Source organism: Hibiscus syriacus, unplaced genomic scaffold (assembly GCF_006381635.1).
Source record: "Hibiscus syriacus cultivar Baekdansim isolate YM2019G1 unplaced genomic scaffold, ASM638163v2 tig00110339_pilon, whole genome shotgun sequence".
NCBI classification, from domain to species: Eukaryota; Viridiplantae; Streptophyta; class Magnoliopsida; order Malvales; family Malvaceae; genus Hibiscus; species Hibiscus syriacus.
This window is the reverse complement of record NW_024062692.1, coordinates 1904912-1932183: the sequence shown is the minus strand read 5'-3', so window position 1 is coordinate 1932183 and position 27272 is coordinate 1904912. Positions and strand designations below refer to the sequence as shown.

Sequence of the window (27272 nt, the reverse complement as noted above, 5' to 3'; positions counted from 1 at the left end):
TTAGGAGAAAATATAAACCACCATTTCCCGTGTATTCTGCAGAATAATTTCTCATTTTTCCTCTCCCGGTCAACGACTTTCAACTCTGATCTACTCGTCGTCCGACCTCCGTTCGACAAACCGTGTAACACCCATAACCTGTATAATTATACCTATACAGATTATAGATGTTATCCGAATTTTGAAAACCATTTTACATTTCAAAATTTATTTAAACTTTATTTTCTTAAAATGATAATTAATATTATCAAAATGATCATATCATATTTATTTATATTTGATTATAACAAGTTTAAGGCAAAAGATTTTTTTATGAATAGTGATGAACAATACCGTGAACAGTAAATAGTGTACCAATGCACTGCTACAGTACCATGAACAGTTAACAGTGTACCTATGCACTGCTACAGTACCGTGAACAGTGCATCGATGCACCAAACTTTCAAATTAAAATTATGTATCGATGCACTACAGTACATCGATGTACACAGTACTACTATAGTAACTTCCGAAAATACATATAAATTCATAAAAATTCCATTTTGTTTCCAATTTTGTTCAACAAAGCAAATAAAAACATTAATAATTACATGCCGCTAATTAAGTCTACATTACATCTTAGGATGTCTTACTGATATAGAAATATACTTCTTGATACTTGATATTGCCTTGAACTCTTTATTCCTCTACTGGCTTTTTACCTACGCTTGAAAATCATCACACGCTAAGTATATACTTAGTGAGGTAATTAAAACAATAACAGTGCAATACAACTCATGCATGAATTTTATTATAAAAATCAAATACCTTAAAATCATATTACCAGCATATCCAATATTTTACCATGATCAAAATAATATAACTGAGTATAAAAGTTCTTACCAATATATTTTCCATTTATTCCATAAGCTCGTAAGCTTATTTTCATGCTTATCATTTATTAACCAATAATCTATTAAACCATAAACAATAGCCCATTATAAAACCCTGAGGACCCTGGGTATTCGAGTAATATACATGCACCGTAGTGCTAAACCTACACTAAGCTTACGCCATAGTGCTAATCCGGACATTACACATAAGGTCGTGCCACCATCTACACTAAGCTTACTCTATAGTGCTAATCCGATCATAAACTTGCACTTAGTGTCTTTACACACTATAGTGCTAATATAAACCTGCAGCTGCTATACTCTATGGCATGCCAACTATACCCTGTCCCTCAATGACTTACTTGGGCATATAGTCTATTTTATTTGATTCATCCACGGAAAAGTATATTATCAAATTTAACATTGGGCAGTTCATACCCGAAAACATTCATGGTAAAATATCACATTTTTCATGATCAATGCATTTTAATTTCATACCGTGACATTTCAATGTCATGTCGAAGTTATAAAAATAACATATATCATACTGATATAAATAAGGTCGACTTATCGCAAGTCTTCCTGATGATGTATAAAACACCCATGTATAATTTCATGCATGTATTGCACTCACCTTGACACTTTAAAATTTTCCAAATTTGTTCCTCACTATTGTCCAAAATAACCCTTTTCTATTTGACTTGCTTCAATCACAAATCAATCACGATCTGTATAATTCACAAGTTCATCACAATACATATGTTAGTTTTGTACTAACATAAACATATCCCAAAATAGCTCTATAATATTTTTGAAACTCATTATCTATCAAAATACTTATCTCTTAATAATTCCTTGATATACAACTCTGCATATTTATCTAAGGCGTAGTCCATTCTCACCGGAATGAAATGTGTCGATTTAGTTAACCGATTAACTATCACCCAAATGGAATCCTTCTTATTTGATGTCAATGGTAGCCCTGTGACAAAATCCATAGTAACTCTCTCCCACTTCCATTCTGGAATAGAAATTGGTTGTAACAATCCCGAAGGCACCTGATGTTCAGCTTTCACTCGCTGACACGTCAGACATGTAGCAACAAACTCTGAAATGGGTCTTTTCATACCCGGCCACCAAAATCAACTTTTTAAATCATGATACATTTTTCTCCCACCTGGATGCATAGTCAGTGGACTATAATGTGCCTCAGAAATAATATCTTTCTTCAACTCATCATCATGTGGAATATAGATTCTTCCTCGATAATACAAACATCCATCTGACTTGACTTCAAAGTCTTTAGTCTCACATTTTTCCACTAGTGAAATCTTTTTCAAGCATCTGTCATCTTTCTTTTGTAGCTCCAATATCTGATATAAAAGCATCGATTTTATCTTTAATTCAGCCAATAGTGCACCATTTTCCTTCAACAATAGTCGCACATTCATAGCTCGCAAAGCTACAAAAGTTTTCCGACTAAGTGCATTTGCTACTACATTTGCTTTGTCTGGATGATAATCAATGATCAAATCATAATCCTTTAAAAGTTCTATCCATCTTCTTTGTCTCAAATTGAGCTCTTTTTGAGTCAACAAATATTTTAAACTCTTATGATCCGTGTAAATGTGGCATCTCTCACCATACAAATAATGACACCAAATCTTTAAAGCAAAAACTACCACTCCTAATTCAAGATCATGAGTAGGATAATTCCTCTTGTGCGTCTTTAATTGTCGAGAAGCATAGGCTACCACCTTACCATCTTGCATAAGTACACATCCCAAACCATTATGAGATGCATCACTATACACCACATACTCTTTGCTCGATTCTGGTTGTACCAACACTGGTGCTTCTGTTAAAATCTTCCTTAGAGCTTCAAAACTCTCTTGACATTTATCACCCCAAGCAAATGAAACATCCTTTCCGAAGAGCTTGGTCAAAGGAGAAGCAATCATCGAAAAAAATTTCACAAACCTTCGATAATAACCAGCAAGTCCCAAAAAACTTCAGACCATTGTAACATTCTTTGGAGGTTTCCACTCTAATATTGTTTGAATTTTCTTAAGATCAACTCTTATACCTTCTTTCGAGACAACATGACCAAGAAAAGAAACTTCTGATAACCAAAACTCACACTTTGATAGTTTGGCATATAACTTTTTATCATTAAGTATTTCGAGCACAGTACGAAGATGAACATCATGTTCTATCTTTTTCTTTGAGTATACCATAATATCATCAATAAAAACCACCACACATTGACCTAAATAAGGTTAAAATACTCGATTCATCAAATCCATGAATGTTGCTGGAGCATTTGTCAACCCAAACGGCATTACTACGAACTCGTAGTGTCCATACCGTGTTCTAAAAGCTGTCTTTGGAACATCTTCCTCTTTAATCTTTCACTGATGATATCCCGATCTAAGATCAATCTTAGAGAAAACAGTTGCTCCCTTAAGTTGATCAAACAAATCATCAATCCTTGGAAGAGGATATTTGTTCTTTATAGTCACCTTATTCAACTGTCGATAATCGATACACAAACACATTGATCCATCTTTCTTTTTCAAGAACAACACAGGTGCACCCCAAGGTGAAATACTTGGTCTTATAAATCCTCGATCTAGTAGCTCTTGCAATTGAGCCTTTAATTCTCTTAACTCTGTTGGGGCCATTCGATAAGGAGCCATCGAAATAGGCGTTGTACCTGGGAATACATCAATCCCAAACTCCACCTCTCTATCTAGAGGTAATCCAGGTAATTCATCCGGAAATACCTCTGGATATTCTCATACAGTTGGAATACTTTCCAACTTAACTTCAGTAGTTCCGGTATCTAACACATTTGCTAAAATTGCCTAACATCCCCGTGACAATAATTTCTTAGCAGTAAAAGCTGGAATCAAATTGGATATGGGATTTAACCTTTCTCCAACAAATATTATCTCTAAACTCGTTGTATCCTTTAAAAACAATCTCTTCAAACGACAATATACCTAACCATAGTAGGAAGATAGCCAATCCATACCTAAAATTATCCTGAATTCCTCAAAAGGCAATTCTAATAGGTTTACAGGAAATTCCACTCCTTGTATCTTTATCGGACATTTATTACTACTCCAACAAATTTTTGCACTATGGCCCAATAGATTGATAGCCACAATATCCCTAGAAATAGGTTCTAAAAAGATTCCCCTATCTCTTACCAGTTTTGTTTATATACGAGTATGTAGAACCGGGATCAATCAATACAAAAACAGGTTCATCAAAGAGATAAAAAGTACCTGCTAGAATCTCAGGAGCATCTCTGTCATCATCAGTCTTGATGTGATAAACTCTTGCAGTAGTTTTGCCTTCATGATTAGATACATACTCAAATGTACCAAGTTTACCCATTTTGCCACCTCTAACCCTCTGAGGTCCCGATACTCTCTAATCTGGATGAAGTTCTGGGCAATTCCTTTTAAAATGACCAACTTTACCACAGTGAAAACATTTCCCTTCCTCAAACCAACATTGACCCGAATGTTTTCTCCAACAAATCTTACATTCTGTAATAGGACGGAATCTCGAACCTTGAGTACCCACCGAAGTTGCCAGTGTCTGCTTGAACTTTCCTCCATAAAATCCTTTTCTACACGTGGATACTGAGGAAGCATAACTTTTCTGCTGCTGACCTTTGTTGCGTTTGAAAAATGATGCAGAGTAAGAGCTTCCAAACCTTTTGTTTGTCTGAGCCTTCTTCGCCTCTATATCTTCAAGGTTAACTTTTTCCATAGCTTTAACCTTGTATACCGCTTCTTGGAAAGCAGTAAAATGATGAGAAACCAGAATTCTCTTATACTGAGAATCCAATCCAGAAATAAATCTATCAATTCTAGATTTCTCAGTCAAAATAAGCTCTGAGGCAAATCGACTCAGCTTGTGAAATTCACATTCGTACTCATAAACTGTTTTACCGGATTGCTTTAAGTTTAGGAACTGTTACATCATCTCATTAACAAACACACCCCAATATACTTTTCCTTGAATTCCCTCAGAAAGAATTCCCATGTGACCTGCTCAGTGAAAACTCGTGCGACGATTGTATTCCACCACACACTGGCTTGCTCCATCAGTAGAGACACAACCCCTTCTAATTTTCCTTGATCATCACAAGGAATCCTGTTGAGCATATTCTTGATATCATTCAACCAGAAGTTAGCAGCCATCAGATTAGCATCCGAATCACCTCGAAATTCAGGTGCTCTCATCTTTCTTAGTTCTTTCAGAACTGACACTGGGGTTCGACGGTTAATAATGGTGTCTAGGGCTTGTAAAAACAACCTCGATCCTGAACAAGCATATCTTATTGATTCATATTAGACGGCTATATATTTGGCTGAGCATTAGGTTGATTCTGATTCACCTCATTACTCTCACTCTGTACAGGAGTAACATGATCGCCTGCCTACTCGATTCTTGATGATCTGACATCTGAACACGGTCAAAATCATCGCCCATTAGTAAAGAGTAACTTTACTCCTAATAAGCATCATCACAGTATATATACAACTATCAGTAACTTTTGACATCCTAGTGGCATGTATACACTTTTTAATTTAAAACAAACTCGGTTTAGTCCTAGAATCGGCTAAACCTATAGCTCTGATGCCAATAAATGTAACACCCATAACCTGTGTAATTATACCTATACAGATTATAGATGTTATTTGAATTTTGAAAACCATTTTACATTTCAAAATTTATTTAAACTTTATTTTCTTAAAATGATAATTAATATTGTCAAAATGATCATATCATATTTATTTATATTTGATTATAACAAGATGCTCCATTAGGTTGGCTCCCTTTGTTGTGTGCTTAGGGTAAGCCCTACGGACTTACGGACTTAAGGATACAGGCTCTAAAGCCTATCCTTAGGTTGACTTCCTTTTTGCTGTGTGCTTAAGGTAAGCCTTATGGATGTAGTTCTGGGAAACTACGGATGGTGTACATGAAAAGGATTTAAACTACAAGTTTCAAAAGTGAAACTTCATTATGATTTTATGATGATTTACTGAACTATTACTTTATTGTACCTACTATGGTTTTAAAAGATTTATATATTTTCACTGGTTTTGATTGGAACATACTAGACATCCTTTTCGACTCTTAAAAACGTGATAGTATGAAATGTTTCCTATGAACTGTGATATTTATGGCTTCTACTCGATGAACTACTAATGGAACCCCAGATTATTCCTCAAACTGGTATACATCAGAGTCAATAAGGAAATTATATGGTTTTCCAATTATCTGCATGTCATGAAGCGTCATCTGGTAGTTATGTGTTACTGAGCTTTTCGAAGCTCACTCTATTACCAATCATTGCAGGTTAAAAGAATTGTACCAATGCAGCTATCGATTTCAGTAAGAGAGTTCTTCTGGCGTTGCTTGCAGAGGATGGTACTTGTGATTAGGGGGCATGTAATTGTATTTTATTTTATATATGAGTTTGAAAAATCTGTTTTATTTCTGAATGTTTTTAAGGCAATTATGAGTTATATGTTTTAATAAAAGTTTTAAATTTTCCGTTATTTTTACAGAGGGTCGCTCCGGTGGCCCTAATGTGACACTCCAGATCGGATCGGGCTATCCGCATCGGTCTGAGGGGGTAACACTCAGCTCGTCTCGACTCGAAAATTCTAAAACGGAGTTAGACACAGCTTGAAAATTCAAGAGCCTAAAATTTTTAAGTTTGACTCTAACTCGAAACCATAAATTGAAGCTAGTAAAAACTCGAAATAAAAAAAATCTAAATCTTAATTAAAGCTCAAATTCGAACATGAACCTAAAATACATGAAAATCTTATACTACATTAAAAACAATTAACACATAAATGTTAATATTATTGATAATTTAATTTTTAAAAGATAAAATTTTAATATTTTTTTGAGTTACTCACGAGCTTATTGAGTCAAATATCAAGTAGCTCATTTCGGTTTGTTAAGAACTCGATTTAAGCTTGAGCCCGAGTCAAGCCCATTCGAGTCGTGTATTTACAAACTTTAACATAGTCGATCTCAAATAACTTACGATCAATCTCATCTCATTTACTGTCCTACACACAAGACACAGATTCAACTCACGTAACGCATGTACTAAGAGAAGTATATATTATACATAATACAGATCAGATTAAAGTCATATAGACTAGGATACACATAAATCAAAATATTCAAATCAAGATAGAACATGTCGAGCCTTGCTAAATCCGAGCCTACAATATGGTATGTATATTAATACTTTTCGATCAAATTTATGAGTGCCTGACATAATAATACTGATAATCCATTTATTTTAGCATTAGAATTACCTAGAATAATAATTAAATATTATTATTTCTTCTTAAATATGAACCCTGAACCTTAAAATTGAACCCTGAACCTTAAAATTGAACATCGATATTTCCCGTTTTACTATGATAAAATTATCACCATTCACTTCATTTATTATATTAGTACAAAATAATCATATATTATATTATTCTTTTTATTTTATTTTGTTTATTTATTTAAAAAACTTTATCCCAAAAGATTTTGAATTTGAGATTCAAAAGGTCACTAGACGAGCGACATAATCGATATGATAGTTCACCAGCGATAACCAATGCCAAAAACAAACAAGTCAACGACGACAACCAAAAATTGAAATGGCGACATCAAATATGACTATGTTAAAGGCTTACTATTTAAATCTTGGGTCGTGACCTGAATTCTTTTAACAAACGACAACCGACGATGCGATGAATCCTTCACAGGTCATGAAGGCTTCTCACGTCAAAAATGACGGTAGTTTTTGTCCCATTTATTATTATTATTATTATTACTATTATTATTATTATTATTATTATTATTATTATTATTGTTGTTAAATAATAATTACAAAATTACAAGCCCAAAAAAATACAGATCCAGGACCCAATTGACAACAAAATCCGGAGCTCCATTTACAACCAAAATCGGACCCAAATAGAGCCCAACAACCAACTCGATCCAGGCCCAAATACAGCTAGGGTTTCACACTCAGCTTCCAGCGCCACCAACCTCCTCAGCCATTGGATCTGTGAAAGATCCAACGGCCCAGATTGGTCCAGATGAAACCCTAGGGTTTCATCATAACCCGGGTTATGAGCTGCTGCTGCCTTAGCCTGAAGATAAGCCAGTCGCCACCTCCAGTGCCAGATGTTCCACTCAGTCGTTGCCACACAACCGCCGTCGCACCAGCTAGATCAAGAAGATCTGGGTGCATTGAATGCACCCAACCACCTCATGGTCGACCCTAGGTGAGTCACCATCACAGCCCCGGTGACTCTCTGAGGTTTTCCTCTCCGATCGGTTAAAAGGGAGAACCCTGAGGCCTATAAAAAGCCTCTACCACCGACAAAGAAGAGAGACCACGAACAAAGATTCGAAACAGAGAAAAAAAAAGAGACGAACGGAGAACCATTCGAAGAAAGAAAAAATAGCAACAACAGAGAGAGGACAACCAGAGAAAAAAAAAAAGAAAAACAGAGAGGGAAACCGAGTGAAGCTTACCCTCGTCGAAGCCTTCACGCGTCGTTGAACCGTCGAATATTTCGAAGGTAAAAATATAGATCTAGGCCGATTGGAAGGCTTTTAGGACGATGGAAGGTTAGATTCATGTTTAGGGTGTTGTGATCTACGATTTGGGGTAATTTTCCTAACTCCGGCCACCATGGACGGTGGCCGGCGGTGGTCACCGACGTCGGTATACGGAGGTCGCCCTGGTGACCAGCTTCCCTCCAGCGAGGGATTTTAGAGAGAGATGAGAGAAAAATACTTCTCTTTTTAGTGAGAGAAAGAAAAAGTAAAAATGAGAAATGAAGGCCCTTAACGGCCGGTATATGGGTGTAAATACCCTCCCCTATACAATGCTGTTTAGGGGAGGGGTATATGCGTATTCAGCTTATGGGAAAATCATTCCTACGGTCTCTGTAATTTGTAATCTTTACAATTTGGTCACTGAAAGTAATTTCCATGTATTTTAATTTGAGTCTCAGATTTTATTTTGTTTATATTTTAGTCACTAACTGTATTTATATGTATTTTGGGTAAATATCCAATTTAGTCCTTATTATTTTAGTAGTTTTTTATTTTAATCCTGAATAGTAATTAGGGTTAAATTACATTTCCAGTACCTTGATTTTGTGATATTTTCTGGTATGGTCATGGATTTTAATTATTTTACAATTTAATCATTGAATTTAATATTTTTTTAATTTTTAATATTATTATTGGTTTATTTACATTTGAAGTACCTAAAATATTAATTATTTGTAGTTGTGGCCTTGATCTTTTGTAATTTTATTAATTAATCCCTAAATTTATCATAGTTATTATTTTAATCCAGTATTTACATATTTGTTAATATTTGTTAATTATAATATTTTTAAATGTTATTTTACACGAGGAATTTATAGAAACACGCTTTAACTAACAAGGAGTGTGTTTCTAAGGATTATTCGTATAAAATAATATCCCATTTTTATTTTTAAGTATCATAATTTAAATATTATTCGAATTTGCCAATCTTAATAATTATATGACGTATAATCGTGTAAGTACCAATTTTGGGCATTGTGGGGTGTTAATCCTTCCCCACACGTAACCGACTCCCAAACCCTTTTCAAAATGAATCTCTGGTCAATCGTAGATCAATTTCTTATCTTTTAAAATTATTTTTCTTAAAATTATTTTAAAAGATATTTTTTAGGTATTCGACTTACCTAACCCAAAAGTCGATGGCGACTACAAATTTGTCTATTTATGTATTCATTTTAAAATCCGACATGTCCCAATATTAAGTTGGATCAATCCTCGAAAAAGCCCTAAATAGCCGACGGGGACCGTTTCGACAGCTTTCAAAACCTTAATATTTTAACTTTTTCAAATGCACTTTTGAACAAAATTAATTATTTGGCATTATTTATATCACTAATACTTTTATATTTTTAAAAACAATGTCCAAAATAGATATTTTATCTATTTAAAAGTTATTTTTAATATCAACTTCAAACCCTTAATTTAACTAATCTAAATAAAGTTTTTAAAAGTATTTTTCACCGAACTTTTGAAAAACAATGCTAAATCATGTTCTACGTTGTTTTTTTTCCCCAAAAGTCCTTTTGCTTCAAAAAGCACTTTTGAGGAAAAAAAATAAAAAAAATAATTTTTTGGGTAAAGCATACAAATGATCTCTCGAGTATAAGATATTACTTTGTTGAGTCCCTTAGAACTAAAAGTTATAGAATGGTCTCCTAACTATAAGGTGTTACTTTGTTGAGTTCCTCTACTATTAAAACTTACAAAACGATCACCCGACTATTCATTATGTTTCAAACTCGTCATTTTTTGTTAAAAATTTGACGGTAGTCTAAGAAGGACATTAACCCTGCTAACTGAGATATGATAAAATTTGATCTCATAATCTCAAACGACTATCATATCTCAATCAGCACGTTCACGTTCAGCTCAGACGACCATTAATTATTAAATAAAAAAGGACGAGTTTGGAGCAAAATGAATAGTCGAGTGTGTATCACCCATTTCCAGTATACATTTCCGTACGCAAGTCAAAGGTGTCAGATGACTTTTAAAAACATTCATCCATTTGTAAAACCCATAAAAAATTATTTCAAAATTTAAAACCAAAACATTTTAGTACAACAATAAAACAGTCGTTGAAACATATTACCAAAGTTATCACTTTAAATACATTCCCAAAATATTTTTCTTAGTTTCGATTACATGCCATGAAATTTTCAACATAAACATGATTGTCCTACTGTTACTGATGAGAGTCAACCTTATATTGATGATAGTTGCTACTGCACCCCGTACCCGACTAGTCTTTGCTTTTACCTACGCGTGAAATCAACATACGTTAAGTATTTACTTAGTGAGACATAATATTGTAAAGAAACATTAATGTATACATAAGTATATCATGGTTATTTAGTTTCGAACTAATTCGTATCATCCATAAGGATTAGATAAGTCCTTATTATTAATACCAAACTTCTTTCATACTATCATCGTAAACATTCTTAGTATGTCCAGATACATTTCTTTCTGTACACTTTTCCCTTTATTCTTTAATAATTATTCATTATTTTCATTTATGGCATCTTTTCATGCCTTTAATACACCGTTATGAATTTCTTTTATGGCATTCTTTCATGCCTATAATGCACCGTTATGCATTTCTTTTATGGCATTCTTTCATGCCTATAATGCACCATTGTGCATTTTATTTATGGCATTCTTTCATGCGTTTAATGCATCATTATGCATTTCATTTATGGCATCCTTTTATGCCTTTAATGCACCGTTATGCATTTCATTTATGGTATCATTTCATGTCTTTAATACACCGTTATGCATTTCATTTATGGCATACTTTCATGACTTTAATGCACCGTTATGCATTTTATTTATGACATCCTTTCATGCCTTTAATGCACCGTTATGTATTTCATTTATGACATCCTTTCATGCTTTTAATGCACCGTTATGCATTTCATTTATGACATCCTTTCATGCCTTTAATACACCGTTATGCATTTCATTTATGGCATCCTTTTATGCATTTAATGCACCGTTATGCATTTCATTTATGGCATCCTTTCATGCCTTTAATTCACCGTTATGCATTTAGTCTTTCATCTCAAAGGAATTTAACCTTTCATCTAACTTGCATTATTGAAACCTTTCTACCAAAAAGCACAGTTAGGCAGTTAATCTTTCATTTTAGTACAATTTCTACTCTAATAATTATTCATAATATCAATTAGCTCTTTCAATTCATTATAACTCTATAATTTGCACACGTAATGCCAATACGGTAATTCACAAACTTATTAAGAATTACGTGGGGTTGCACACATAGTGCCAATACGGAAATTCATAAACTTATTATGAATTTCTTTAGTTGCGCACATAGTGCCCATTCGATAATTACAATATATACCTTAAACATCATGCATCTATGACTATCATAACACATAAGCACATAATAAATGCACTCACTTGGCCTGCCTCGCTATTATCTCCAAAATGCAAATCAGAAGTACTATTATTCCCTAACATTTATACTTTAATAATACTCACAAGCTTGATTACGATCTACCCAAGCATCCATTAAAGACACATACCATACCCAATGTTAATATATTCCCTAACATTTATACTTTAATAATACTCACAAGTACTATTATTTAAATTTTTATAACAATTTCATCATATCTTATAATTCATGGCTCAATAGTATTGACACCCCTACAATGATATCGATACTCCCTTTCAGTATTGATATCATTTCTATATTCTGGATCCATGGTATCGATACCTTTCTCTTCTTAGTATCGATACTCACATCAGTATCGATATTAATTACATTAGTATCGATATCGTTCATCATATTTTCCTAAATTTATACCTATAGTATCGGTATTGTTCTTATAGTATCGATACCCTTACCCATATTTTCCATTTTTCAGCCCTATTTTTACCCAAATCTGGTCAAATTCCCTTATGTTTACCCCCAACAATACTATTAAACTCTTCTTTACTTATCCCAACTAACTTCCTTTCATTTAGCTTCTTATAACATCTAAAATATCCAAAGAACATCTCAAACCAAGAATCATACCACTTTTTCTAACATGTTTTTAATCATATCCAAGGCTTCTAATCTCTTATTTACTTCTTTGACAAGTCAAATATACTAATAAACATTAGTAAAAACTCATATTCCAACATATCATTCAAAAACCCATTTCTTAAATCTCAAATAATCCATCCATCTCTTAGTTTTAATCCTATTTAACCTTCCTTAAGCCTCTATAATACTCAATGATTCAAAAACCAACAAAAAACGAAAGGAAAAACTAGCCAAATGAAACCTTACATTTGGCTATGGAGGAGAGCCTTACACGGGGAAGAAGAAAAAGAGATAGCTTTGATGACTTAATTTTTCTCTTTCCCTTATTAACAATCCCTAATAAGGAAATATATTTTAAATCATTTCCCCCCTAAAGGACCAAAATGCCCTTTTAATTCATCTATTGCTATAAATTAGTCTAAAACACTATTCCAAATCATTTTCTCATTTTTTATCATTTATTCAAATGAATCTTCAAATTTTAATTCTTTTCAAGAAAGTCTATGACATGATATTTGGGGTATTACAGAGTGACCATTTTGTGACTTTTAATAGTCGAGGGACTTAACAAAGCAACAAACTATAGTCGAGGGACTATTTTATAACTTTTAATAATCGGATGACTCAACAAAGTAGTATTCTATAGTCGGGGGACTATATGTGTACTTTACCCTTTTTAACTTAAAACAAATATTTTTGAGGAATTTGAAAATGTACCCTTGTAGAATCCTCGAGTTTTCAAAATAGACTCTCACGATTCACCAGCATTCATTATAGTTCTTAAGCTCATAAAATCTTTCAATTAAACCACCAGATTTAGATTTTGTTCAATTTAATCCTCTAAACTTCATAATTTAACTCAATTAAATCCTTTCAATTTTTCATTTCTTTAAACTAAGTCCATAATTCCAAAATTTATTAATTTCAAAGCCCGAATTACTTAAACAAAACTTTTAGACAAGATTTCGGTGCATTATACAACCGATCAGGATCCCATAATAGAAGTGATATCATATGATTATGAATTTTGTGACAGAGTTGCTTTTGAGTGATATCATATGATTATGAATTTTGTGATTGAGTTGCTTTTAACACCAACAAAAAAAAAAAGATTCAATATGGATTATTGTGGATATATTGACAAATTCAGTTCATTTTTTGTCGGTCCATACAAATTATTTTCTCTAAAATCTTGCTAAGTTGAACATATACGAAACAATAAGACTACATAGCAATCTCCATTTCACATTTTGAGATTTATATAATACTTGTAGTATAGTAATCAATTCAACTTAGAATTATTTAAACTTCTAAAATTCATTCATTCAAAACAAAGAGAAAAAGAAGAAAAGGAAATCAATGAATGTGCTGCATTAATTTGAAGAAAGCGTTGACTTAGAATTAATGTAGACCACAACAGTTGTTTGGGAAAAGAATCAACATCGGACGCAAGATTTTATGATAGAGAAGTGAACTTATAAAATTTTAGAGAGACGAAAACAAATTATCAATATAAAATATAAAAAAAATCTAAATTATATAAGAATTTGAAATTCTCAAAGGACAATCGTCTCTGTCAACCTTCTCTCGGTGCATCCCTAACAATAACTCGATGAGGTGCATCAATACTTAAATGGAACAACATCTAGGATTGAAGCTTGGCATAGTGGGCACTTTTGCAATTCATTCCCACATTTCAAACAGGTGCACATGTGTCCACATCTGAAATTAAACACAAAACCTAATTTAATGCTTAATATATTTGGTATTCGGGAAAGGTTAAAAAAAGATAACCTAATTGAAGGTTATAAAACGATGGAAATAAACGCAACCGAAAATATTATCAAAAAAGTCTAATATTTTAGGTTGAGCACAACCTAAAAATGTTACATTCTTCATAACATTTTTGGCTGAACATAAAATATTATGAAGAATGTAACATTTTCTAACGAAAATGTTATGAAGAAGATAACATTTTAAGTTCAACCGAAAACATTACGAAGAATGTAACATCTTAGTTTACATCTAACATTAAATGTTATACCTTTTTATAACATTTTTGGCCATGCCCATCTCCATATTTGGTATAAAGAATTGAGGAACACTGCATGCTAAGTTTGATTTGGACTTTATATAAATTTTAACATATTTACCTGTACAATAATGAGTCCACCTGCATTTCGTAGCAAACGCAACAAGTGCGTTTCCATGATAATTTATCTGTTGAATTTTTTACTTCCTCTTCAACTGTATCATTATAAGTATTTAATCATCAGAACTGAGTGAACGTCCCACTTAGATTATGTATGTAAGAACATAAACATGGTAATATAAAGGAAATTACTAATAACTATCATGTTAGATATTGACTCAAATTCTAACTAAATATTAAGTTAAATTTTGTTATAATTCTAATGGTTAAAGGTTACTTGATTATTGAATTTATTTAAGTAAAAATTCGTATAGAATTAGGATTCTTGGTGACTAAATATTTTGCTCTATAAATAAAAGGCATAATACCAAAAATGGCCTTTGTTATTTACTAAAATGGTCATTTTGGCTCATATTTTTTTAGAATATAGGCAAAAAGCTCCCTCTATAAATGAAAATCATTAGTTAACACACGATTAACGCTCCAAAATATGAGATTTTTTAACTTAAATGAAACATTAAGGGCTAAAATGTTCCAAAAAAAAGGATAAGGGACAAAGTGAATATTATGTAAAATGTTAGGAGCATTTTTGTCCTAAAATAAAACTTAGAGGGCCAAAATGCTCCAAAAAATAGAATATGAGATAAAATGACCATTTTGATAAACATTGGGGGGCTAATTTTGGCATTATGCCTAAATAAAATTATGAAAGAGAATTTTGGAGAGATTTCATCATTTTTGTAGTCTATGTAGCTTTTAGGTTTACCTTACCGATATGAATTTTGTAAGGATATCGAGATAGTGTTTTGAGATACACCAGTTTCTAATATTTATACTGGATTTTGATATACATGAAATATATGTCACATATTTATACTTTTCGTGATATTTACATTTATTATAGGTTATTGTTCTTCTCATCTGAGGTAGATAAGATCGAACAATGTTAAATATCGTCACTTGTACATGTTTTATTTCTACGTTAATTTCACATTTTTTGTTTTTCACGTACTAATTCTTAACATATCATCAAATAGTGAAGTCTCACCCGAATGAACTTTCCGATCGAAGGAATATTGTTGCATTTTCATCTGCATGTCCATGCAGCTCAGAAATGATTTTCTTAGCTCACTCATCTCACGGTGAAGTTGCTCTATATGCCCTCTTAACTCATATATGAGTTCCATTTCCTGTATTATACATCGATTAATGCAAAACATATCAGTGAGTTGACAAATAATTCTTTTCCAACATAAATTAAATATCCAAAACAACTCACGAGTGAGGGACGATTCGTGGAAGAAGACGACTGACTAGCATCCTGAAAACACTGAGCTTGAGATTGTTGGGGTGGAGGTGAAAATTCAGATGCACCACGTTCATAATCTTTCCCAGTTTCGTTATCATCTTGAGAACTCCATGACCTCATCGCCATAACATCCGGTGAAGGCATCTGCAAAGATGATGAGCAATGATGGGAGAAGTTATTGGCTTCATGACATTGATGGCTGCTTGAGCTACTTTCTTCTTCGTCTTGGTCATCATCGTCGTCGTCATATTCTTGTTCTTCACCCTGATCACCTTCCGGATGAAAATTAGTCTGCAGGCAACACATCGGTTGGATTGATTCTTCCTTACCCTCAACCTCTTGCTGACTGCATTCAGCTCCATCTGCTTGAACTTGTGCACGAGAAGTCACTAATCGTTTCATTCTCTCTAAAAAATCACTACAAAGTAAATTCGAAACTCTTCTCCTAGATATCGTTCCATCCATATCCTCAACATCTTGTTGATTTTCAGCTAAATCTGTTTGTATTTGTATACGGCAAGTCAACAACTGGTCCATGCTCTCTCGAAAATCGCTTACGAGTAAAGTTGACACTCTTCCCCTGCAATTCATGAGCAAGGAAATTGGAAATTTTGTATTACTAAACCAGGTGAATATGTGAATATCATATTACCTTTTCACTAGCTCACGTATATCTTCATTTTTTGGGGCTGTGTTAAGCACTTCATGGTACCATGCTTTCCTTAAGCTTTCCCAATAACTTTTAGGCCGAGATATGTTACTGAACCAGTCATAATCATTACTTTCTTCAAAATATTGTTGGTTGTGATCATCCTCCTCTTCTGGTGCCTCATTCTCGTTGCTGTCATTGATGTAGCATGTTGATGACTTCTCTAAAGTATCGTGAGACTCAGTGTCTAGCTCGAGATGTTGCCGATTACCGTCGCCCTCTTCTTCACCAATCTCATTCTCTATAGTATCCTGAGACTGAGAATCTAGCCCGAGATGCTGATGACGATCATCGATTTCTTCTACACCAATCTTATTCTCTACAGTATTATGAGACTTAGACTCTAGCCCGAGATGCTGGTGATGATCGTCGCCCTCTTCTTCACCAATCTCATTCTCTATGGTATCCTGACACTGAGACTCTAGCCCGAGATGCAGATGATGATCATCGCATGGTTCCATGGTTCCTTGCGATTCAAGACTAAGATGATGCTGGTCCTTCACCTGGTCTGCTTTTGCAACCTCATTTCGAGTTACAATTTCTTGTGAGCCATGGAAGAGATGTTGTTGGGTGTTGGACTCTTGCTTTAAGGACACCTCATTCATAGATTTACCCTTCAAGGATGTCCTTGGCTTTGCAATTTTTGGTGATTCAGAGCATCTTGCAATTCTTGGTGATTCAGAGCATCTTTCAGTTTTTGGTGATTGAGAACATCTTGCAGTTATTGGTGATTGAGAACACCTTGCATCCAGGCTTGTCTTCTGTTGTATGGCATCTGAAAATGGCTTGGCATGTTCATTTTTGTTTGTTTTCAAACGTTTAACCGGCCATGAACTCCGGTCCACGTTTAGGCAATGAGTATCTTCCCTTTCCTGGGGTTTGCCGGTGGAATTTTTGTCCTTTTGAAAGCATCTCCAAGCAGCTAAAACATTCTGCTGTGCCATGAGACGCTCAGCACCAGTTCTAAACTTCTCCCTTGAATTAGTTAAATTTCAGACGTATTAATTATAAGTTCATTCCCTAAATCTTTTTAACTTCGTTCCTAATATAAAATCCTGAGTCCGTGTCCGAAAGGATGCATTTGTATAAAGTGATACCTGAGATGCATAGCGGAGGACTCTTGTGGGAGTCGATTCAGCTGAGCCCGCAGTAATTGTGGACGACATGAATCTTGAATTGTGCGACAGCGTTGTAGACTTCTAAGCCGTAGCATTGACTGTGAGAATGGAAGCATAAAGCCAACAGTAACAATCACATGATCAGTTGGAGTGAATGTACAAACAAATAAATGAATATTCTAAAAAAACATAATGAAAAAATTAGGTTTTAATCAAATAGTTACTTTGGTTCTTATTATTTTTTAGAATATTTTAACCATAAAGTTTTAATTCTTTTCTTAAAATAATATATGTTAAATGAAAATCGTTAATTGACTAATGACCAATACATATTACTAACTTGACATTTTTATATATAGTTAATTGTTGAGATAACACACATTACATTAAAAGTAATGATATGACATATATCATGTCATCCAAAATGATGATGTCAAAATAACCCTTATTATATGAAAATTATTAGTTAATTAATGATCAATACATATCGCTAGCGTGATTTTTTTACGTATACTTAATTAGACATAACACATATTACGCCATCAAAAATGATGATGTGATATGTTTCACGTCCCTCGAAGTAATGATATGGCATATACCATATCACAAATTAAACACATTAGGAGTTAAAATACTAAAAAATATATAAATTATTTAAACAGATATTAAGGGCTAATTTTCTTATTATGAAATATATACACCTGAAGACGACCACGCTGTTGAAATTTAGAAACTGCATGGCGTTGCACTAGTGAAGCCAACTCTCTTTTCTTGTCTCGCTCTATCTGTACGAGCAAATCATGGACTGCTTGTCGCCCTCTTAGTAGGGGCGTGTTTCTGACCATTGAGAAACAATGCATGTATTCGTTATTACTATGCTCATGTTCATCACCATTTTTCAATTTCTTGATGATATCCACAATTCTCACTCTTTCGGTTTCCCAAGCGCCGAAAGTCCTGCTACACGAAGAAGGCGGTGGCATCGGTGATGTTGCAGTGTTTGAATATGATTGTGAAGGAGTCAACAATGGTTCTGCAACTTCATTTACACGTTTGTTGGTGTTGGATTGCGCCACATATTGGGACTTCCTAGTCACCCACCTATCGAGAATCGGAGGCGGCCTCGAGGGGATCGTCGAAGCAGAAGGGTCGTCGTTTTTCACGTTGTTGACGTGGTGATTTTGTGGACCTTGAGGGGAAGGCATAGATATGCAGCCATTGATGTGATCTCGAACCAAGTCGTTGAAATTCTTGTGGAACACACTTTTCACATTGTTGTCTCTGCATCGTTCTTTACAGTTGTGATAATTTACGACACAACCGAAAGTCGAAGAGGCAACAATCTCCAGCTGAGAAGATGCCATATTCGCTGACGGCGAATTTTATTAAAGTCGAATGGACGTGAACATGATCATAGTCGAGTCAATGCAAAGGAGCATATATCAATGACGAGTTCGAGAATCGAGAACAGAGCAAAAGTCATCGGAAATGTGTTAAATTGTTAATTTTGTTATTGAACATGCACATGAGCCATGCTATATTTACCATTAACCAGATAGCACCAACTCCTTAATTATGGGTGGAAGAGATAAAACCATGTGAAAAGGTTGGTTTCCATTGCCATAACCTCCTTTTTAATTCTATTTTCTTTTTTTGGGTCATTACTAAATTATATTTTTTTACTACGATTAAATCGAATGTTGATTTTTATAAAAAAAATACATTTAAAAAAACATAGAAAATAATCATTCTATTATATTTATGGGAAAGGATTTATAAAACAGTTATGGAAAAGGATTTTTATGTACTAGTCTAATATTTTTATACTTTTCAACCTATTAATATTTTAATATTGTGTTAGGAATTCGTTTGGTAAAATATAATCAAAGCAATATCAATATAAAATAAGACACGAGCAAGAGATAAAATTTTACGTGTTTAGCCTTGTCTTTCTCTATGGATCATGAATGAGAAGAACAATATTTCGTTATATACGTAGAGACCACGAATAGTACAAATACATGATATCACATGTACCTCAAGACCCAATATATATATATATATATATATATATATATATATCAAAACTCCGTTTATCTCTAAACACACTCTCAACATCTCTACAAAATCATCTCTCCAACATAAACTTCAAAAGTTAAGATCGCAAAAAATATTGCATCTCTATAGAATAATTCTCTCTCATGATTATAAAGGCTAAGACATATCATTTATTTATAGAGCAAAATACAACTTAATTAAATAAACCTAGTCACAAAGTAATATTCAACTAATAGAATTACAACAAAATACAATTTAATTTTTAATTATAATTTGAGTCAATATCTAATGATCTCACCATGACAAAAAAATTGATCATCAAATCTACATCAACTTCAGTTCTTATTAAAACCAAATATCTATTGAAGCACCACCATGAAATGTTCAACAATTCAATTCTTACGTAATATCTATTGAAGCACCGTTATATTGATTGAGAATTACTTCACTATAACTGAAAACTTATTGTCGCAACCGTATTTCAGTTAGGCCCCGGGATTGGGCTTCGACTTGAAAAATATGGATTGAGAGTCACCACCGATCATTTATTTAAAAAAAAATGGGTTGATCGAATACCATATTTCTTACCTGATCTGCGTTTTACCAAAAATATGAGTCGGTTACGGTCAAGGAAGGATTAACACCTTTGAACCGCCCTTTCGGTACTACGTAATTTCCCGTTGTCTTAATTAAGAAAATTGTAATTTTAAATTAAAAGGTAAAATTTGATAATGAATTACTTACCTCTGATTAATTGACGAAAATACCCTTAAAAAGTCATAAGATGTGTCAGAGGGAAAAAAATGAATAAATGAAAAAAATGAAGAATAAAAATAAGTAAAAAATAAAATAAAAGGAAAAATAAATAAATAAATAAATGAAATATTAATATATATATATATATATAAATGAGTAAAATAGAAAAATAATAATCATAACAATAATAATAGTCATATGAAAATATAATATAATATAAAAAAACCATAAAACAAAAATAAATAAATATATAAACCAAATATAAAAGTATACATATAATGATAATTGGCTTATAAATAAACTATTTAAAACATACATATATATGTATAATCATAAAGTGAAAAAAAATTAAATAAAGATAATTACAATATATATACATATATATAGTAATAATACGCTTGTAAGTAAAATATTTAAAAAAAAAGTATATATATATATATATAAATAATAAATATAGTATTAAAAAATAACCAAATGAATATAAATAAATAAAAAATATATGTATAGATAATAATAATATATAGTGTAAAAAAATCAATTGAAAATCATTTAAAAGAACTTACGTATATATATTTATATAATGACAATAATGTAAATAATAAATAAATAAAAATATCTATACAATAAATAAAAGGACTAATATAAAGAAAAATAAAGATTGGGGCCAAATTTGAAAGACAATTAACGTTGATATTACGTATTAGGGGATAAAAAATGAACACGCCTCGGGATAGATCTAGGTTCGAAACTTCGAAACCCCACCCATTTTTGGTCATCGGCGCAACCCACGTTTTGGGTTATTCGAACCAAATCTCAAAAAAATAACGTGCACATGCGAGAAATGAACGAATCAAAAAAAATGCTACCTTTTATTTCCTTTTCGAATCGTTTATAATAGCTTTGCCTTTGTATTTTTCGTGTTTTCCTCTGTATTTTGTCTGTAAATCGTCTCTTATAATAATGAGTTACAATGGCTATTTATAGTGCTTGTGGATCCTATCTTTAGGAGTTTAAATTATAGTAGAACTCTATCCTATTTTTAGGAGTTTGAATCATAGTAGGACGAAAAGGTGTGTTTACAGCTGCCCCTCTTTGCCCATAGTCGTGTAACGGGGATAAGGCAAAGATTAAAAGATACACTTTTCGTTCGGTGGAGTTAAAAATTGACTCTGATGTTTCAATAACTCCCTGTTGAATTGAGTTACGAATGACTCCTCCGTCGTGAAGCCGAGTTCATCTTGAAATGATATGAAATTGAAGCCGTAGTTCGGAATTTGAATCAGCACGTGGCTTCTTGTTGCCCTTCAATCTTCTTCTCGGTTTAAAGACCTTGGATCGGAATCGAACTGAGAAATCTTTATTGACAGATAGCTTTTGCTTGAAAATGGTTGCTTGTCACTAAAGCACGGTTAACCTAGGTCCTCTTCTCGACTTGAAAACCTCGACTGTAACTGGAAAGTAGTACGATTGATGTGTCATCGAGCTGAATGGAATCGAACTCGATAATTTTGATGGCAGATAACCCTTCTAGCCTTGAGTTTTGCTGTAAATGATGTGCCTTGTAGCTGAGCGTAGTCGAACTCGAAGGTCTTTGTTGACAGATACTCCTTCTTTGAGTTGGATATCCTTCATCGTGAAGTTGAAATCCAATCTAAAGATGGATGATGCTTGTGTGCACGATTCCTTTCGTCGTGAAGTTGAAACCGCGGGTGGTCACTTCGTCATGAAGTTGAGCCTGAAATTGGATATCCTTTGTCGTGAAGTTGAAATCCAAGTAAGTAGCATTGTTCTGAGTCCAATATCCTCCGTTGTGAAGTTGAAATTGGCTCTGGAACCGGGAAATTATTTGTTGACAACCAGCCGTCCCTTCGTTGTGAAGTTGAACTTGTGTTGTCTCGAGTCCAATATCATTTGCTGTGAAGTTGAAATTGACTCTGAATGAAATTTTATTGACAATCAGCCGCCCCTTCGTCGTGAAGTTGAGCTTGTGTTGTATTGGGTCCAAGATCCTTCGCTGAGAAGTTGAAATTGGCTCTGAAATTGGGAAGTTGTTTATTGACAACCAGCAGTCCCTTCGTCGTGAAGTTGAACTTGCGTTGTCTTGAGTCCAATATCCTACGCTGTGAAGTTGAAATTGGCTCTGAAATTGGGAAATTGTTTATTGACAACCAGTGGTCCATTCGTCGTGAAATTGAACTTGCGTTGTCTGGAGTCCAATATCCTTCGTTGTGAAGTTGAAATTGGCTCTAAAATTGAGAAGTTGTTTGTTGACAACCAGCGATCCCTTCATCGTGAAGTTGAACTTGCGTTGTCTGGAGTCCAATATCCTTCGCTGTGAAGTTGAAATTGGCTCTGAAATTGGGAAGTTGTTTGTTGACAACCAGTGGTCCATTCGTCGTGAAGGTAAACTTGCGTTGTCTTGAGTCCAATATCCTTCGCTGTGAAGTTGAAATTGGCTTTGAAATTGGGAAATTGTTTGTTGACAACCAGCGGTCCCTTCGTCGTGAAGTTGAACTTGCGTTGTCTGGAGTCCAATATCTTTCGTTGTGAAGTTGAAATTGGCTCTGAAATTGAGAAGTTATTTGTTGACAACCAGCGGTCCCTTCGTAGTGAAGTTGAACTTGCGTTGTCTGGAGTCCAATATCCTTCGCTGTGAAGTTGAAATTGGCTCTGAAATTGGGAAGTTATTTATTGACAACCAGCGGTCCCTTCGTCGTGAAGTTGAACTTGCGTTGTCTAGAGTCCAATATCCTACGCTGTGAAGTTGAAATTGGCTCTGAAATTGGGAAATTGTTTATTGACAACCAGCGGTCCCTTCATTGTGAAGTTGAACTTGCGTTGTCTGGAGTCCAATATCCTTCGTTGTAAAGTTGAAATTGGCTCTGAAATTGAGAAGTTGTTTGTTAACAACCAGCGGTCCCTTCGTCGTGAAGTTGAACTTGCGTTGTCTGGAGTCCAATATCCTTCGTTGTGAAGTTGAAATTGGCTCTGAAATTGGGAAGTTATTTATTGACAACCAGCGGTCCCTTCGTCGTAAAGTTGAACTTGCGTTGTCTGGAGTCCAATATCTTTCGCTGTGAAGTTGAAATTGGCTCTGAAATTGGGAAATTGTTTATTGACAACCAGCGGTCCCTTCGTCGTGAAGTTGAACTTGCGTTGTCTGGAGTCCAATATCCTTCGTTGTGAAGTTGAAATTGGCTCTGAAATTGAGAAGTCGTTTGTTGACAACCAGCGGTCCCTTTGTTGTGAAGTTGAACTTGCGTTGTCTGGAGTCCAATATCCTTCGCTGTGAAGTTGAAATTGGCTCTGAAATTGAGAAATTGTTTATTGACAACCAGCGGCCCCTTCGTCGTGAAGTTGAACTTGCGTTGTCTTGAGTCCAATATCCTTCGCTGTGAAGTTGAAATTAGCTCTGAAATTGGGAAATTGTTTATTGACAACCAGCGGTCCCTTCGTCGTGAAGTTGAGCTTGCGTTGTCTGGAGTCCAATATCCTTCGTTGTGAAGTTGAAATTGGCTCTGAAATTGAGAATTCGTTTGTTGACAACTAGCGGTCCCTTTGTTGTGAAGTTGAACTTGCGTTGTCTGGAATCCAATATCCTTCGCTGTGAAGTTGAAATTGGCTCTGAAATTGAGAAATTGTTTATTGACAACCAGCGGTCCCTTCGTCGTGAACTTGAACTTGCGTTGTCTGGAGTCCAATTTCTTTCGTTGTGAAGTTGAAATTGGCTCTGAAATTGAGAAGTTGTTTGTTGACAACCAACGGTCCCTTCATTGTGAAGTTGAACTGTGTTGTCTTGAGTGGCACGATATCCTCCGTTTCGTGGATTTGAAATCGTGGTTGTTTGGCTTTGAGCTAGATATCCTTTGTTGTGAAGTTGAAATCTACTATCGAGCAAATTGTGAGTTCGAGAGAAACTTTCAATCTGTCGAGTTGGTCGAAGTGTAGCTTCTTGCTGCTGAGTTAAGCAACCAACATGAATCTTTAAAGGTGCTTTTGAATCGAGTATTCTTCGTCTTGAAGTCGAAACTTGACTCTAAAAGCTGCAAAAAATTATGTATGTGGAAAATGATAAATATGATGCTCTAAAATGTATGCATAAGATGCATGTAACATGAATTGGTTATATTTTATCTCCTGAAAAATGTCTGATAATTTGCATTAGGATGTTGAATCCAAAAATGCCCCAATATTTGATGTTGAATCTTCAAAGATGCCCCAAATGTTCCTCATTTCTTGCTTCAGTATTGATTCTGAGCATGAGTTTTGTGTCTAAAAGTCACATGTCATTTACCAAGATCCACTCTAGAGAGACTGTCTTGTTTGAAAAAAAAAATGTTTTTCTTTCTCTTTTATTTTCAAAGTTATGGAAATATCAATTAAAAGAGTTTTGAAAAATGTTTGATCCAAAGTTTTGAAAATATTGTCACTTTCACGGTTTTACAATTGAGACGAATCATAAACTAGAGTTCATCGGATATCAAAGAATTAATTATATTGTTAATCCTTCAATGAATTATAGCTATTTGACAAGTGCCAAGATCAAAGCTATTTTTGGGAAGTGGTTAAGGAAAGGATAAAAAAAATCTCAGGTTATTATGTTTGGTCAAAGGTTTGACATTTGATGCTCAAAGGTTTGGCATTTGATGCTCATAGGTTTGGCATTTGATGCTCAACGGTTTGGTGGGGTAGCTTGCATGCTCCACTACTGGAAGTGTTCTCTGACTCCCAACCTTCGTGGTCACACTCAGGTTGTGTGATGCCGTATCAAGGAATTTATGTGATCGCCTCAGTTGCACAATTTTTATATTCGAGCCGCCTTTTCAGGTTTTCAACTCGAACCCTCATTTGGTTTCAAGACGTTATTCAGGATTTACGTCTTGAACCCCCCCTTTGTTATTTTTCTCTACCATGCATTAATTACATTGTTTTTTGCAAACAAAGATTAATCCTGATGGGCGGGATGAAATCTGAAAATAATCTCTTATGTTTCGAAATTCATGTATGACTAGAAGGGACTTTTAAGACACGTAATGTAGGTCAAGGTTCATGGTTATGAAAGAAAATGATAAATAGGCCCAAACAAGTGTTTCAGGGTGTTGAACCAATGATCAATTCATTCTGATGCCTTCAATCATGTCCTGCTCAAAATGTCTCTCTCTTGATGCTCTATGATCTTCGAGTGAAGTGATTCAGTGATTCGGGAATGATTGTGCTTGATCAATCTCATAGTTTGAAGCCTGATGTGCCATTTCAAACAAGTGTTTCAAGGTGTTGAACCAAGGATCAATTCATTATGATGTCTTCAATCCTGCTCAAAATGTTTCACTCTCTTGATGCTCTATGATCTTCGAGTGAAGTGATTCAGTGATTCGGGAATGATTGTGCTTGATCAATCTCATAGTTTGAAGCTTGATGTGCCATTTTTTTAGGGAATCTTTGCATATGTTTTTTGTCCCTTTTTCTTTTTTATTTTTGTTCTTGTTTCTCTTTTTTCTTTGTTTTTTTGCTTTTTTGCTTCTTTTCTTTTTTGTTCTTGATTGGATCTTCACACTTGCCATTTGGTCCACCTTTTGGTATCTCATCTGAATCAATGTCTTCGCTCATGTGAGCATATTTCTTCCACCTTGCCCCCCAGTGTGGAGGGTGATCTTTGGTTAGGGTTGAATCAGAAGAAAAATACTACAGGCTCAAAAGGGGACACAAGGGATATATTTTTTTCTCTTGTTGTGAAGGGATAAAGAAAGAAAGCCGTTCATCATTTCATACATGTAAATCTTCACAGAAGAGGTATCCCAGGGGGATAGATTTTCAAGATTAATTCTATTCACATGAAAACAGTGTAATTAATGCATGATAGAATTATTTCGAATGAATTTTTCTTCTTTTTTTCCAGATGTCTCAATGTTCAGGCTCCCCGCGAGATACCCCAAGTTGGTTCTTTAGAAGAATGCTCATGTTAAAATGAACAACTCAATGCATTGGGTTTTAATGGTAAGAAAGGTTATTTTTGAGTCTAAAAAAGACAGTGGTGTGATCTTATTGACTCAAAGAAAGGTGTGGGTGTATAAAAAAGATAAAGGTAATGTTCAAGAATTTCAAAGGGAAGTAATGTCAAAATTTGGTCTTTTTGGTAATGACCATGAGTTATTTTGGGTAAAGAATCAAGGTATTTTGTTTTGGGGTTTGAGACATGATAAGAAAAGTCTAACCTTGTCATATGTCAAAAATCTATAATTCTTGAAAAATTAAAAGAATCCTTAATTCATTTAATATTCGAAGAACTAAAGATTAGAATTTGTTCAATTGCTCCACCTTAGAAAGTAGCATAAATTCAATCCTTTAAAAGATTAAGCAAACGATGAAAGATTAGAGACGTGTTTAAACAAAACAATCCTCTAAGTGCAAATGGTATATGTCATACCCCCTTCTTCGGCCGTTTATTCCCCTGAATCCATCAGGTTTTGGATCTTGCGCTTCAGCGCCTTATAGTTCTCAGAGGAATGTTTGGGGCTTCTTATGTGGTAACACCTAACAGCTTCAACATCGTAGTCCTTAGGA

General features: G+C 34.1%; 1 protein-coding gene across 1 annotated transcript; it reads right to left on the bottom strand.

Annotated features, from left to right (window-relative positions):
- Window positions 1-2462: 2462 nt before the first annotated feature.
- On the bottom strand, window positions 2463-19261 carry LOC120120566 (the record flags this gene model as incomplete). The annotated part of the gene is made up of 8 exons (XM_039140178.1): window positions 18599-19261; window positions 17877-17995; window positions 16723-17754; window positions 16041-16650; window positions 15810-15951; window positions 14763-14856; window positions 14250-14331; window positions 2463-2480 (listed from the first exon to the last, which is right to left on the bottom strand). Coding segments are annotated over exons 1-8 (2760 nt in total), but the record flags the coding sequence as incomplete, so codon positions are not given.
- Between the last annotated feature and the right edge of the window lie 8011 nt (window positions 19262-27272).